At 45.3% G+C, this 16,435-nt stretch overlaps 1 protein-coding gene across 3 annotated transcripts in view; it reads right to left on the minus strand.

The window, feature by feature from the left end:
• The window catches only part of ADAMTSL4 (ADAMTS like 4), a 125,234-nt gene that overhangs the window by 95,981 nt on the left and 12,818 nt on the right, over window positions 1–16,435 (minus strand). For 2 of the 3 annotated variants that reach the window (XM_030187103.1, XM_030187102.1), the window contains 3 exons: window positions 14,794–14,949; window positions 10,829–10,898; window positions 1,695–2,473 (listed from right to left, as the gene is read on the minus strand). In XM_030187103.1, coding sequence (XP_030042963.1) covers window positions 1,695–2,473; window positions 10,829–10,898; window positions 14,794–14,822 — 878 coding nt within the window. In that variant the 5' untranslated portion in view covers window positions 14,823–14,949. The remainder of the gene's footprint in view (window positions 1–1,694; window positions 2,474–10,828; window positions 10,899–14,793; window positions 14,950–16,435) is intronic. The other variant, XM_030187104.1, reaches the window with a different exon arrangement.

The following is a 16,435-nucleotide window of genomic DNA, read 5'->3' on the forward strand; positions in this document are numbered from 1 at the left end:
ACATTTGTGGCTGGAGGGGAGAGGAGGGTTGCTGGACATGGATGGAGGGCAAGAAATGAAGAAGAAAGGAGGAAAGTAAAGAAATAAATGGAAAGGAAGCCCTGGAAACGGAGTTAAGAGAACAGATAGAGAGCAGCAGAATCAGCTGTAACAGCTTACAGAAATGATTTATAATGGAAGAAAATCATGTTATTTTTTTCTCCTATACTAGTATAATATTTTTAATGATGTCTGTTTATATGCGCCATGGCTGGTGTAAGGGGTGTGGCTATCATAGGGGTGGAGTCATATGTGGTGACCCCGCCCATAATGAGTACCAGCACTTTGCAATAAATAATTCGATTTTGGGTTGCTGTTTGGGCACTCGGTCTCTGAAAGGTTCGCCATCACTGATTTAGGGTAACCCAGCAGGAAGGAGAACTATTTTCTGGTGCACACACTAAGATACAATTAACATGCATCCACTAATAATCTCCTTTGCTCCAGAGGCTGTGTGATATAACATGAGATGGTTATGCCCCTTGGGGCAAAGCTTTGCAGCATGGTAGGACTTGAAGACTCCATGCTATAAACCAGCTCATCATTATTACAGGCAGCATATTCCAGTTACCTGGCTATGTATACCAGCAAGCACTGTAACTGAATACTTTCTTGGACAGGTAATTAAGCAAGGTTTTCCACATAAAGGGATTTTTTTCTTTTCATTCCATTCCTACAGAGTAAGCAGGCAAAATTCCCCTGGCGTTGCTCTCTCCAAACATGGCAAGAGGTTCAGAGGCAGGGGGAGATTATGTTTTCAAGACTATGGCTCTGTTCAAGGATGGTTTTCCCTGACCACTCACTCATTACAATAATGGATGGAGCAGCAGAGGGAACTAGGACCTAAGTATTTTTCAGAAGAGGGCCATATGCTGACTTTTACAACAAAATCCACTGCTGTAAAACCACATTGTCCCACATAAAAATACATGTTTACAGCACATGGATATTCCTATAAAGGATAGTCAGAGGTCAGTGATGGGAGCATAGAGGGAGACTCCGTCGCAGTGTGTGAGAGGTCAGTGATGGAAGGAAGAAGGGAGACTCTGTCGCAGTGTGTGAGAGGTCAGTGATGGAAGGAAGAAGGGAGACTCTGTCGCAGTGTGTGAGAGGTCAGTGATGGAAGGAAGAAGGGATACTCTGTTGCAGTGTGTAGGGTAGACTTTGTCACAGTGTATGAGGTCAGTGATGGGAGGAAGGGGTGATACTCCATCACAGTGTGGGTCAGTGATTGAAAGAAGGAGGGAGACTCTGTCAGTGTGTGGGATCAGTGATGGGAGGAAGGAGGTAAACACCGTCACAGTGTGTGAGCTCAGTGACTGGAGAAAGAAGGGAGATCGTTTCGGTGTGTGAGGTCAGCGACTGAAGGAAAGGATGAGACTTCATTGCAGTGTGTGTGGTCAGTGATGAGAGGAAGGAGGAATATACCATTGCAGTGTGTGAAGTCAGTCATTGGAGGAAAGGGTGAGACTTTGCCACAGTGTGTGGGGTCAGTGATAGGAGGAAGGCGGGAGACTCCATTGTGGTGTGTGAGAAAAGTTTTCACAAGAGTTGAGATTTGACATATTTACTGTCTTTTCACCTCTTTATCCAACTTGGTGCTGAGACTGAGAAAATCTCTGGAGGATTCTCATTGCAAAACATTCAGATCCTACCTTCTGGAGAAGTGCTGCCCCTGCCTTCCAATCCTCCCTCCAAAATCAGTCAGAGCTCCTTGGCTGGGACTGTCTGTGTCCTGCCCTTCAGGGTGCTCAGGCTTGAACAGAGGGACTGTCACATGAAGGACTGGACCTCGCAAATCTGACCCATCTTGTCTGGACATATTCCTTCTATGGGTTGCCCTGTGGAATAAAGATGATCTATGATTAGGTGATGCTTCCAACCTTGGCACTTCACTGTTGAACAGACCCACTGGCTTCTGTGGCCAAATTACTTCTTGATCAAATATTGCCTCTTGCCCATGATTGATGACTGACCTTCGGTTGGAAAGATGTCCATGGTTGTGGGGTGCTGGCAGGTCCTCAGTGGTGAAGGACTCATGACGCGTGTGTCTGTGGTGTGGTTCATATCTATGCACAGGTGCCTGCCTAGGTCTGCTGTGAAGGGGAACCGAAGACCCTGCAGAAGGCATGGCATCATCATTGCTTTTGTGAAGAGGGTATGAGGTCCGTCTTCCTGCAGGTTCATAAAAGTTCACCCTTTCTTCTTGAAATCGGGGCTGTGATTCAGCCCTAGCACTTTGAACAGATGACTCCAGTCTTGGGTCTCCAGGAGTCTGTGGATGAGGAGACTGGCAGGTTCTGCTTCTCTCCATCACTCCAACCCCACAAGACTGAGAGCAAGAGGACCAGAAGCTCCACATGGCCCAGACACCTGGGATTTTATTCCCTGTTCCTTCCTCATCTGGGGCTTGCCGAGACTTCCTTAGGGAAAGCTGGAAGAGAAGGCAGAATATCCTTATTAGATACTTCAATGTACACAGTAAACATGTATGTTACACCTGTTTCATGTTACACTATCTTTAGGGAAGCACACTATCAGAAGCTTACACAAACAAGATAAATGCTTTCAACACTATTCCATCTGTTTGTTCTGACTTTTCTGCTTAACAAGGACCAGCCTTAGAGCTGGTCAGGAGTCTGGAAGGAGAAGATCCACTTATAGGAGTTCAGATGACCTGAAGCCTTTGAACCATTGGCGTAGCCACAGGTGGGCCGGGGCCCACCCACTTAGGGCTCAGGCCCATCCAACAGTAGCACGTGGTAATGAAAATGCTGCTCTCCACAATACTGGCACCTTCGCATGTTCAGTTTTCAGCGCATGCCTGCTGCAGACTACCAAGGTGAAGACTGGAGAGAAGCATTTTCCCACCAGCTGAGATATTATTTTGATGTGGGGGTGGGGGAGAGAACATTTGGTGCCCACCTACTTCTTGCCTAGGCCCACCCAAAATCTGCTGTCTGGCTACGCCCCTGCAGTTTGAACAGCACCTGGAATGATCCTGGCTTGAAACTTAAATATCTGGATTGATTATATTGACAGCATTCATAGGACAAAAGATCTTTTACCTAGGAAGGGAGACCCAGGTTATAATAGTAAGGTGTTCAAAGTTTTGCCAACTAGGGATGGAGAGGCTGCAAAGCTTCATTCAGGTGAAGAAAATAATCCAGACATTATACAATGAGAGATTTATGAAAGAGGGGGAGTCCTCAGGCTACAATAAACGGCATATCCCAACTCTAAAGACAAGGACTGACCTGTCTGCAGGTCATTCAGAATGAGTTTACTGGGGATGCTTTGGCCTAGATAGAGAAGGGTGGGGCTGCAAGCAAAACTCAAGACTTCAAATGTTTTAGTTTAAACTTCTGATGAGTCGCTCCTTTTCCTGAGGAAAGTGACAAAAACAATAGCTGATATTTTTTCCCTAGGCCCTAAAAAAAAAATGCTCAAACTTTGCATCATCAACAATTAAAAAAATATATATATAAAAACAGCTTCACTTAACTACTAGTTTCCAGCAATTTAAGAAATTATTAAAAACACAGTTTTTTGTTCAAGTATACTATTGATATAGTGCAGCACCTTATGTTTTGGGTTATGATAGTAGTATTTTATGTTATAGTTCTGTTAATTGATAATGTTTTGTTTTACACTGGTATGTATGTTTTTATAGAAACCGCCTAGTTGTAGGTGGGTTAGAAGTGTTTAAAATCAATCAATAAATAAACAAAAAAAGCCAAGACAACAGAAATGCCCTCCTCCTCCTGCTGCTGTTCCTGAGTCTGCCTTCTCATTTCAAGATGACTTAAGCACAACTTGTGAAACCAAGAAATGCAGATATATAGAATTTCTCTGGCCATTTATGGTAGGTGTTAAGATTAATTGTGATTGGCAGGGGCAGAAGCAACTATAGACCTTTTGCAGTCTTAGTTCAGCCATGGAGGTGACAGAATAATGGCTGGAAAAGAAATTGTGCCATGACAGGAGAGAGCGTAGGCTTTCAACCCTGGAGATCCTGGGCCTCAGTTCAGGCCTCAAGTGGTTTATTGCTTATGAGACTCTGAGGAGGGGAAGGCCTGGGGTCTACCTACACCAACATCTGAAACCTCTTAGCAGGAGAGATTTAGGGCCTGATTTACCAAGGAAGTTGTCCTATGCTTCATTTTGAAGACTAGGCCTTCATAAATCACAACCAAAAGTCTAACACTGCTTTAGAAAGTTACATCAACACTCCTCACCACGTGTCTCATGGCTCACCTCTCTTGTTTGTTTAGTTCAAACTTTTCATTGAGAAAACTTTTTCCAATAATACAGAACAAGAAAAAAAGAGCAAAACTAACAAAAAGGAACTAGTGATTACAAGTTTGAATGTGGGAAAATCATTAATGAAACGGCAAGAAAGTACTTCGTGAAAGGAGGGTTGTGGTTGCTTACTTAACGATTAACACAAGTATGTTTCTCTTAATCAGTAAAGCTGAATAAGTAGAATATACTTCTTTTCAAGAAATAAAGTGAACAACAGAGTCCCCCCCCCCCCCATGTAGTATGATAACAACACATGGGTATACTGTACAGGAAATAAAGTTTTTTCCTACATCATTGTAGTTGTAACTCACAATGGGTGGAAGAGCATAGCATGGGAGAACAATATCCACTTCCTGTATCTTCCTATCCTGTTCATATCTTCGTTACGGAAACAGGCTTTTGTCTCTTCAAAATCATATGTGGATCCCTCAGACCTGATAACCTATAGACCCATCTCCAAGATGACACTTACGTCCGAAATCAGATGTACACACCTAATCAAGTACACTTTGCAATTATGGTCTCTCAAGTCTGCTTTTGACTTAATCTAGCACAATCTCCTTTTGGCAGGTCCACTCCCTGGACATTAATGGCAAAGCTCTTCTATGGTTTCAGTCCTGTCTTTCCAACAAATCCTATCTAGTCATTATCTTCCCCTGCTTTCTCTTCCACTTGATCCATTCTTGCACCCACTCTCTTCAATGTTTTTCTTGCCCCTCTTCTCCTGGTCATTCAGTCCTTACTGTTATGCAGATGATATTCAGATACTGTTCCATATCCAATCCTCTTCCCACAATTTAGACCATTTTAACCAATGTCTGAGTTTGGTTTCTGCCTGGCTGCACTCTGTACTTCACCTCTAGTTCTTGACAATATCTCTATCCTTTATCAAAACTCAGTACACATTTCAGGAGTACAGTTTGACTCTCATCTCACTTTTGTCCCCAATCAACACTCATCTGTTCCTCTTTTTTTTTGCACTGCACTGTATCTATGACATCGAGACATTTCTCCCCTCTAACTTGTACTCTTGTCTAGACTGAATTACTGTAATTCTCTTTGTAATGGTCTTCATCTAAAATCTATCAAGAAAATTCAGCTTATAGAATGCTAGTGGGCATCTAGGTAAGACACAGCTTCAGGAGCTCCTGCGTTGCCAGTTTTACTTTGTTAATTTCTTGGTTACCTTTTGCCTAAACGTAGAGGGAAACTGCGAGGAGCTCCTCTGCCTCCTTTAGGACTACGACAGAAGTCTCCCCTCTCTTAAAGGGTGCACCTACTGCTGAGGCGGGAAAGATAGCGATGTTTCACAGAGTCCACGAGGACCTGCTACTTCCCCAATATCAGGAAGTCCTGCACAGTTCTCATCCTGGCAGGATTCTGGAGCTCCAGTGATGTTGGAGTCGATGGCTGACATGGTTTTGCCAGCTGTAAGAGTTGCTCCTGTGTCTCCAGTTGGTGTTCCTCCCCTGAGCCCTCTGGTGAAACCAGTAACAGTGACCTTGGACATGCTCTGGGAAGCCATTCAAAACTTGCACCAGGTTTGTTCTTCAATTGTGTCTATTTCCATAGCTTCCTTGTCTAAAATGTAGAACTTGGGAGTCTCAGGTTAATGCTTAATTAATAGATAAGACTGTTGCAGACTTAAAATCCTCCCAAGCTTTATTAGTGCAAGATAAATCTATACTGTTAAGGAAAGTGGAGAACTTGGAAAATTCACAAAAGGGGTGTAAAGCTCAGATTTTTGAATTTCCCTCAGCTTAAGTTGACCCCTGTTAAGGACTTGTTTTATACCTTTTTGAAGTCAATTTTTAAGATTCTGAAACCAACTTTGTCTCCCCTACAACAAATGTTCTATGTGACCTTCTGCTGCAAAAAGGGACTTTGAGCCCCCAGTGGAGCTGAACGTCTCTGAAATATTGGAATCGTCGGATTCAGAAAAAACTGTGACTACCAGAGCTGCTTTGTTGGTTATGTTTGTGTTTCATCAAGATAGGGACTCAGTTTTGAGATTCTATTTTAAATCTGCTAATACCTTGTTTATGGGTGAGAAGGTACAGGTGCTTCCTGATGTCTCCAGATGGACGCAGGCTAGACAGAAGAACTTTTTGGAACTTTGTACAGAGTGGAGGAGTGGCCTAGTGGTTAGGGTGGTGGACTTTGGTCCTGGGGAACTGAGGAACTGAGTTTGATTCCCAGCACAGGCAGCTCCTTGTGACTCTGGGCAAGTCACTTAACCCTCTATTGCCTGCCGCATTGAGCCTACCATGAGTGGGAAAGTGCGGGGTACAAATGTAATAAAAATAAATAAAATAATAATTGGTTTAGGAGCCACTTTCTAACTTAGATTTTCTTGTAAATGCTTAGTTCTTTTTCAAAACAATTGGTACGTTGTCTATGAGCCATCTCAGTTCAGATTTTTTCTTGTGGGAAAGAGTGCATCTTCTGTTTGAATCTCAGTTTTGTCTCCGAGGACTGTTTCATGTCTAAGAAGATTTTTTTGAGGGGATTTCCTTGCATTATTGCCTTTAACCTTTCCTTTCCATTTTTCCATGGGTTTACTACTCTTGGATTTCCCTCATAATCATATATCCCAGGAAATAAAACTTTAAATTATTTTTATTTTGGATTGTTTTCTGACTTTCTTGTTAAAGTGCAATTTTGTCTTTGATGTATATTTGGAATGCAAATTTAAAAAAACAATGCTAGTGGGTATGACCACATCCCATACACCCCCAACACGTATGCTGCGCTCATCTCTGGCTTGTCTCCTGGCTCCTCCACCATCTGCTTCACAGGTTTTAGCTCCATGGAACTCTCTTCTGGATCATATCTGCTGCGAGCCTGCCTTCAAGAATTACAAAGCCCTTCTTAAAACCTGGTTGTTCCGCTTATCCTTTGGTTAAACTCCTTCTCCCTTAAGGTTGCAACTCTCCCCCTTACTAACCTCTGGACTCTTTTCCACTCATTTTTTCCCAACTTTCTCTTCTCTTCCTCCTTTGCTTGGGAATAGTATACCATATTTTTATGCCTATGGTGCACTCATGCAAGTAACACACACTCACCCTTATAATGCATGGAAATTGCCAATCAGTGAAAAGAAAAATTGATATAACGCACCTAGGAGTTCCATGTATGTTATTATATGGGTAAAAATACAGTGGCCTTCTGTTGGCATTGGGGCCTCTTTCCCCTCCCTGCAGTCCTCCATGCTCCTTTGCCATCTCCAGTAATAGCACTGATCCAGACAGGCAGCCTTCTGACGACATCGGGGCTTTCCTCTGGTACGTTTCACCTTCTCTGATGCACTTTCCTGTTTCCGTAACACAAGAAAGTTCCCGATGCTGACAGAAGGCTGCCTGACTGGATCAATGCTATTACCGGAGATAGAGAATGACACGGGCACAAAGTTTGTCTCTATCCCCACGGGTTCTGTCTCCGCCCCATCCCCGCGGACTCTGACCTCATCTGCAGAAGCCTTGAACACTTATAATTTTATATTTAAATCTTTTTATTAAAGTATAAAAAGGAACAATATGCTGTGCAACTGTTGTGTATAAATTACAAATAGAAAACAATAATAGCAGTGAGCAGCTATAATAACCCTCCTCACCACCACCCTCTACCCTTCCTACCCCAAGGAATCCTAATCCACCCTGTTAAAATGTCCAGGGGTACAAAATACAACCCATTCTGTATGCCCTAGAGGGGAGAAATATGCCCTATGAAGCACTGTTATGATTTTTTAATCTGTGAATGAATAGGAAGTCATCAACAATCTCAGGATTCAGTATAGCTCTCCTAGCTTCCACAGTCCCTCCTGCAATAGAAGATGTCTTCTTAGAAGATGTGCTGGTAGTAGGATGTACAGGATCCCCTGAGCAAGTTTTGCTAGTTGTGGCCAGCATGTTTGCGTGTTTTTCCAAAAAATCAAAATATTGTCATCTGTATCACTCAAATGTAAATAATAGTATAGTTCATTAACAGGCTTAAAAGTAGAGAATGACACAGGGACAAAGTTTGACCCCATCCCCATGGGATCTGTCTCCTCCCCCTGCCCCATCCCCTCAGGCTCTGTCCCCATCCTTGTTACTGCAGGTCGGTCCCCATGTCATTCTCTAACTAAGGAGAACTGCAGGGAGGGGGGAAGGGAGAGGGAAAGATGCAGAACTCCTTGGGGATCAAAGAGAGATACTGGCTTTGGGGCAAAATGTAAAAATGAACTGGTATTGCAAGCTCATGCATATAGTGCGTGGAGGGGGGGGTCACATGGATTGTAAAAATGCATATAATGTGTGCATTATATGCGTAAAAATTTGGCAATTTCCTTTCAAATCCTATGTATTTAGTAGTATATCAAGCCATTTAAAATAAAAATAAATTTAGCTTCCACCAAAACAGGAATATTTCAGGAGGAGGCATGTTCGTTGTCAAAATTTGACCCGAAGAAGCTATAATGCCACAGGAAGTGATGTGGACATGCATCGAGGAGAAGAAAGTACTAGAACTTGCTTGTTGTTTCTTTACAGCACAGCTATGTGTCACTGTACCAGCCACACAGTATGAGATTGGTTGCACGGCTAATAGCCACTTAGGAACAAAAAGATTCCATGTTGTGTGAGTGGCAGGGTGGCCCCAGGCTCTTAGCAATATGCAGGTCACATTAGCCAACTGGTGTTCTCCATGTTTAATGAACAGAAGAAGCCGAGCACAGGCCATCAGCGAGGGGAAGGGAAGGTACCCATAGGTACTTTGAGGCCTCAGTAGGTCTTTAGCCATTGTCTGCATCTGGAGAACTTGATACAGACAAACTGGGAACCAAATAAGTTTCTGTTGGCCAGAGGTCCCCCTAGAAGGGCCAGAAAACATTCCAGCGCATGAAGAATGCGTAACTCCATTTCTCAATGCCCATCTGAAACAGATGTGAAATCTGTACACCTGCTTCACTCAAATTAAGAGGCTCTGGCTAGCCTAAGAAATTAGTTTATGTGAAATCATCACTGCCCAGAGAGAAAAGGGATAGGTGAGGAAAGTATCAGGCAAAAAAAATGAGAAAAGAGAAGCAGGGGAAGAGGATCAGGAGGGAAGAAGGCGATAGAGAGGAAGGAAGCTCTGTAACCTCCCCTCACCCCGGTGATTTTCCTGGTATACCATGAGCTGCTGGTGCAGGCAAGATGAAGTGTTGTCCCCGCATTCTGTTCTGCAGAAAAAGGTGACCCCCACCCCCCATGGGCACTTTCTGAAAGTTGGGAGATCATTTTAGAATAGGTCATCAATGTGTGAAGGCCACGCAGGTGTCTCTTTCCAGCCTAGTTATAAAGACATGAGGCCACCTGTCTAGGGGTATCTCTGCAAAAATCATGGCTGTGCACATTCTCGCTTGTTTGTGAGCCAGTGTAAAGTTAGCAAGTAAAGCAAAAGCACAACTCTGCAGCTCTTCAGTACCTCTCCACTCTTATCTCTCCCTACACTCCTCCCCGGGAACTTTATTCACTGGGTAAATCTCTCTTATGTGCACCCTTCTCCTCCACTGCCAACTCTAGACTCTGTTCCTTTTATCTTGGCGCACCATATGCCTGGAATAGACTTCCTGAGCTTCAAGCTCCATCTCTGGCCGTCTTCAAATCTAAGCTAAAAGCCCACCTTTTTGATGCTGCTTTTAACTCCTAACCCTTACTCACTTGTTAAGTACCCGCATTTTATCATTTCCACCTTTGTTATTTCCTTATCTCTTATTTGTCCTGTTTATCTGTCCTAATTAGATTGTAAGCTCTATTAAGCAGGGGCTGTCTCTTTATGTCCAGTGTATAGCGCTGCGTACGACTAATAGCGCTACACAAATGATAAGTAATAGTAGTAGTAGTAGGCTTCCCCCAAACCCCACTCCAGAATACTCCTACACCCATGTCACATACATACTTAACACGTGTACACCCTGGAGTCATTTTCTAAAAGCCCTTTTAACCTGCCCAAAAAGTCTTCCCACAATGATCTCCTTAAAGTTTTCTTCCTTCACTCAGAGCCTCATCCATACTACAGAAAAGGACCTGGGAAGGGGGCAGAGGAGCAGCTGGGAAACTCAAAAAGGGACATTTCATCACCAGTTCTGTCCTTTCTAGGATTCAGGTAAGCAGAAAGGCAGAGAACAAGATAAGCCTTTAGGTGGGGGGAGGCTCCCTCTAGCTTTGTCCTCACACTGTCACCTCCAAGGTCCTAGCAATAGTTAACTGGAGTATTGATTCAGCATGAAGCAGAAATACAGCTGGGTGGTAGATCATGGAGCTGCATCTAGAGGTCCTAAGGATAGACCCCCAGCCACCACCAAGCGAGCCACATAACCCTGGAAGAATCCCAACAGGGCAGACAGAAATTCAGACAGAGAAAGATCAAGTTGGCCCATTCAGTGTAACACAGATCAGATGCTCTTAGGAGACAGGGATACCATGATGGTGCCACAGACGTAGATGTGATAGCATCAACTCACCTTTGTGTATGCCAGGCACTGCTGGGCTGTCAATGCATACAAACTGAAGGCAAAACTCAGCCAACCCAACCTGGAAAGAAGAATTCACATTAGTTGACTTAACAGACACAAAAAATTGAACATATGTACTTATGTACTAACAGGTAGAGTGTTCCTCGGACATCTATAGTATTGGCAAAATATAAGCATTGCTATACTAGGGCAGACTGATGGTCCATCAAGCCCAGCAGTCTGTTTTCAATAGTGGCCAATCCAGGTCACAAGTACCTGGCAAGATCCCAAAACAGTACAATATATTTTATGCTGCTTACCCTAGAAACAAGCAATGCATTTTCCCCAAGTCCATTTTAATAATGGTTTATGGACGTTTCTTTTAGGAAACTATCCAAACCTTTTTTAAACCCTACTAAGCTAACTGCTTTTACTACGTTCTCTGGCAATGAATTCCAGAGTTTAATTACACATCGGGTGAAGAAATATTTTCTCTGATTGGTTTAAATGTAGCTTCATTGCATGCCCCCTAGTCCTAGTATGTTTGAAAGAGCAAACAAGCGATTCATGTCTAGCTGTTCCACTCCACTCATCATTTTTAACTGTCCATCCCACTGAGCCATAAGAATGTAGAACTCACACTGACTGTTGAAATATTACACTACTCTAAAGTAATAAACAGAGGAACTGACCGGACAGAATATGAGGGATGGGATTAGAACCCATATCCTTGACTCATTTCCACAGCCCTGAGCACCAGACCCCACCTCTTCATGTTCCGTGCCAGCAGAAAGAGGATGAGAAGACCTAAATTAAACCGCTGACAGGAAGGAATCTCCTCTGCCCAGCAGAGCCCATTGCACTTAAAGTCCTGTCCTTGTGTTCTGCAATTTCCTGTGGAAAAACTGCCAGGGCAGAAGGGCCCTGAATTGGCAGTGCCCAGCTGTGCCAAGGGTCAATAAACAGACTTTCCACTTTGCAGAGAAGTGACATGGATGGTCCCAGCATAGCAGCAAACATCACAAGGACATGCAAAGAGACGAATGGAGGGACAGACACTTCCTCACTGAGCATACATAAGGGGAGATGGGAAGGGAGGCCAATAAACAGGGACCCTTTTCAGTCAGATACAAGCTGAACTGAAGGCTGATGGTTCGTCCTGTGCTTTTTATTCAAAAAAATCCAAAGCAAAGATAACGTGGGAATTCTCCACCCTGGCTACAAGATGCATCTTCTATGACTCAGAAAATATCTCCTACCAACCTTCTTATCCTCCATGCTCTTCCCAACTTCTCCTTTCCCTTTCCCACCTCCTTATCTATCCCTATCCTTTCTTTCACACCTCTTCTATCCCATCTACTCCTTGTTTATTTGTCCTATCACATACCTCCTTTGTTGATTCTGATACTACAGATTGTATTCTCTTGTTACTATGTAAGCCGCATTGAGCCTGCAATGAGCAGGAAAGCGCGGGGTACAAATGTAATAAATAAATATCCTCAGTGTTTTCAAGAGACATTAATATGCCATTATAAAGTTACTAGTTAAAAAGGCCCGTTTCTGACACAAATGAAACGGGGGCTAGCAAGGTTTTCCTCGGAGTGTGTATGTTTGAGAGAGAGAGTGTGTTTGATTGAGATGGAGTGTGTGTGTCAGAGAGAGAATGAGAGAGAGACAGAGTGTGTTTGTGTGAGAGAGGGAGTGTGTGAGACTGTGTGTGTGACAGAGAGATAGAGTGTGATAGACAGGGAGTGTGTCAAAGGGAGAGTATATGTGAGAGACAGTGAATGAGTGAGTGAGCGAGTGTGAGCCCCCTCCCCCCCCCACCTCTCTGGTCTCAGGACCCCCTCCCTCTCCCCTGACCCCCTGCAGCCACCCATATCCAGCAACCCTCCTGTACTGCAGCCACCCATGTCCAGCGACCCTCCCCCCCCCCCCCCCCCCCCGGCACATCAAACCCCCTCGCCACCCGCAGCTGCCAGTGGTAACGCTGTCCGGCCGCTGCTGCTTTTCCTGTTGAGCAGCAGCGGCTGCTACAAAAAGGAAAAAAGCGATAAATGTTTTTAAACCCAGGCCAAATCATTCGCAAATGCCCAAGTCTTAAAACACAGTCTCTGCAGCCGCTCCTTCTCCCGCCTGTCACGTCGCTGCGTCTTACTCCAGGGGCACTGACATGGAGGCGAGAGGAGGAGTGGCTGCAGAGACTGCGTTTTAAGACTCGGGCATTTGCGAATGATTTGGGCTGGGTTTAAAAACATTTATGTTTTTTTTTCTTTTTGTAGCGGCCGCTGCTGCTCAACAGGAGAAGCAGCAGCAGTGGCCGGGCAGCGTTACCAGTGGCAGCTGCAGGTGGCAAGAGGGTTGATGTGCCCGGGGGTGGGGGCGCATCAGAGGCTTCGGAGTAGGATTCAAATCATCTTTTTCTGTTCGGCGCTGCCTGTCAGGCGCCTGTGTCATGGCAGCAGGAGTTAAGTTGCTTCTGTCGCTTTCTTTCATGTGTTTTTTTCCCCCCTTATCTTGTCTGTTGTGTCAGGGGTGGTTCGCGAGGGTGTTCGGTGAGCGCGGCAGGTTTGGGAGGCCGGCAGTCTTGGTTGTTTTTGTCCTTTCTTTTTCTTAGCTTTTATTTTCCATGAACGTTCGATGAAGCTGCCTGGGCCCGCACTGCTGTTGCTTGGGCTCTCTGGATGACGTCATCTGAGGCTTCAGTCCCAGGCACAGCCAATCAGAATGGAGGCACGGGCCCAGGCAGCTTCATGGAACGTTCATGGTGCAAATTATTATATAGGATATGACCTACCAGCAAATTACAAGAATGCTTCTAAATCACATCAGAAAACAGCTCACTATCCCTCACATCTCTTTCAGCCCCGATGCTCAAAACTCCAGTGCTCTTCCGAATAGTGCCGTAAAAATACCGCTGGAACAGCACCCTAATGCGATGCAAATATAGGCGCGCTCATAGTGCTGAGCATAAGGGAGCTCGGCGGGAGGATTGTGCTTGGTGCATGCACAGAAGAGTTCTAGCGGTAAGCTCAGCTCCTGTGCGCATGCAACTGGTAAAACCCTAGTGTGAAGCACACATTGGAGTCTCTTTTCTGCGGCCTAAATATAAGCTTTTTTTTATTTTTAATTTTAGCATGGACACTTACATTTAGATACTGGAAACAGATGCCAATGTGTGCTTTCGCTTGGGTCTGCTGTTTCTCATGACCAGTGCGTCAGGGCTTGCACGGGCTTCCTTCTGCTTCCAAAAGCAATCCGAACCGGCAGATTTTGCAGAAAGAATCATGAGGGAAGCGTGCGAATCCTGGGAAATCTTCGCTTCCAACACTCTAATGCCTGCTCTAACCTGGTGTTATTTTTTTCAGCGGTAAGGCAGTTTTGTTTTGGCGCTGTTTTTTTTTCTGAGCATTGGGGAGGAACACAAATGACCTTATTTACGTGACCTTGACTACATTAGCATGCTACTTGCGTTGTTTCTCTGCGCGCTCGTTTGTTCCCACGCTCCGGACCGCTGAACATTCTGCATAGGTAAATATAGGCGCAATATAATGGCCTCTAGTGCCCATATTTACTTTTGAGCATCAGGACCTCAGTCCTTACTCAGGATCCACCGTATATTTCCCACCTCATTGGGTGGGGGGGGGGGGGGTTCTTGGACCAACAGCAAGTCTGGGAGCATCAGATCTACAAGGAGTTAACGTTAAAAACCCTTCTTCTGGTGAGGACTGGTTTGCTTTGCAATAATGAAATCTCCCAGGTTGCCCTCCCCGCCTCCTGCTCTCTGCCCAGTATAAGAGCTGGTTCAAAACAGGAAGTCTTTCTCTTTATGAACTGAGATTTGCTGCTCACCTGAACAGCCAGACTTTCTTCCCTGGTGGTGACCCACTCCTTGGTAGACCTAGTAACGGGCTCATAGGACAGCTGACCACAGAACCCTGATGTAAATCCTTGAACTTACAAAAGCAACTCACCTGCTGACCTTGCCGCGCTTGGCTGCCATTTTGTTCCAGGTTCTTCAAGGTGGGGTTGGGGTATTCTGTAGGATCAGGTGGTTTCCTTTCTTACGGACATTGAGTCTCAAGTTTCCACAGTCCTCTGCCTCTTCCTTCTTGCTGGGCCTCAGGCAACTACAGGGTATAAAGGAACAGCGAGGTGAGCAGTGATGGGGGCTGGGGAAGGCTGCTGGATACCTCTTTTAGGAAAGCAGAAGCCTATCTAGTGAGTGGCCCAGACCCGGCCCACGCCTGTTGATCAAAAACTGCCTGCAGATCTGCAGAGTTCATTAAACATCTGAGATCCTGGTGCCCACCTTCGAAATATTTACTGTACACAGCTCTGACTGCTAATTTTGGTTTTCGGGATTCTGTTTCTGTCTGCTGATTTAACTCTTCCCCAGAAGGGCATTAAGTGTGGTGCTGCTTTGATTCAGCAACAGCAAATTTATGTGCATAGATAAGGAAGCATAGGGGTGGCTCCCCCCCCCCTCCCAAATCCTCCCCACTGTTGATCAGAGATGTGCCAAAGCATTCAGAGGAGGACTGCCACAGGACAATGGCCCAGAAAAGGATCCTGCAGCCATGACACTGTTAATAAACTAGGAGTGACCATCTCGGAGGGCCTGAAGGGAACCAGTCAATGTGACAAAGCAGCAGAGAGATGTACAAGCAGCAAGAAAAAGGGAGTCATGTTGTCCCTGGATAGCTTACTGGTGAGACCCAACCTCCAGTGCTGTATTTGGTTCTGGGATACTGGCAGAATGGGGGCAGTTCTGATACAAGGCCTGCAACACAATCCCTACAGAGAGGCCTCCACTCAAAATGTATCCGCTGGAGGAGAGGACGGATAGAGGAGATATGAAAACAGGCATAGTTTTGAGGATGGGGGAAGCAGACCTGGGGTCGTAGCACACAAGGAGCCCCTAGGAGAAGCTGTGTGTTATAACTGAGGCAGGGCTTCAGGGTGCGTGGCACTGACTGGGATGCTCTCATTTCTGCCCTGGACCCCAGGGTATCTAACGCAGGTCCTATACGGGCCTGCGTTAGATACCCTGTGGCCCAAGGCAGAAATGACGGTGCTAATTATGAGTTCTAATTATGAGCCCCCACCACCTCACGACAACTGCAAGGGGACTCCTTTCTACAGGGGCTTCTTGGGCAAAATTGATGGTTCTTGACCATATCTTCGGTGACCCAACAACTCCCAGGTCATAAGGACAGGGCTGAGCCAGTCATGGTTTTTGCTCTGATGCATGCACAGAGATGTCATTCAATCTCCCCTAAGGCAAAGCAGGACTGACCATGTCTATACAGGCGATGAGACTGGCTCAGCAGTCCTGTACAAGCCTAGAGGCCCCAGTCATCACTAGACCCTTAGAATGGCTGCTCACCCCTGCCCTCGGACAGCTGGGGTCTTAGTGCATCTGCTACAATGTGAAAGAGAGAACAGAAAGCACCATTGAAAGGTTTTGTGTGCCTTTTCCTCTCAGCACAGAACCTTTATTTGAGGTCAATTTAGCAGAGCAAACACTCGGTGGTGGGGGGGGGGAGGAGGGGGGGGGGGAAGGAGGAAGTGAAGAGTCCTGGCACATTGCCTTTCCACTGAAGTGGTCTAGTC

This window comes from Microcaecilia unicolor, chromosome 14 (assembly GCF_901765095.1).
Source record: "Microcaecilia unicolor chromosome 14, aMicUni1.1, whole genome shotgun sequence".
Classification (NCBI taxonomy): Eukaryota; Metazoa; Chordata; class Amphibia; order Gymnophiona; family Siphonopidae; genus Microcaecilia; species Microcaecilia unicolor.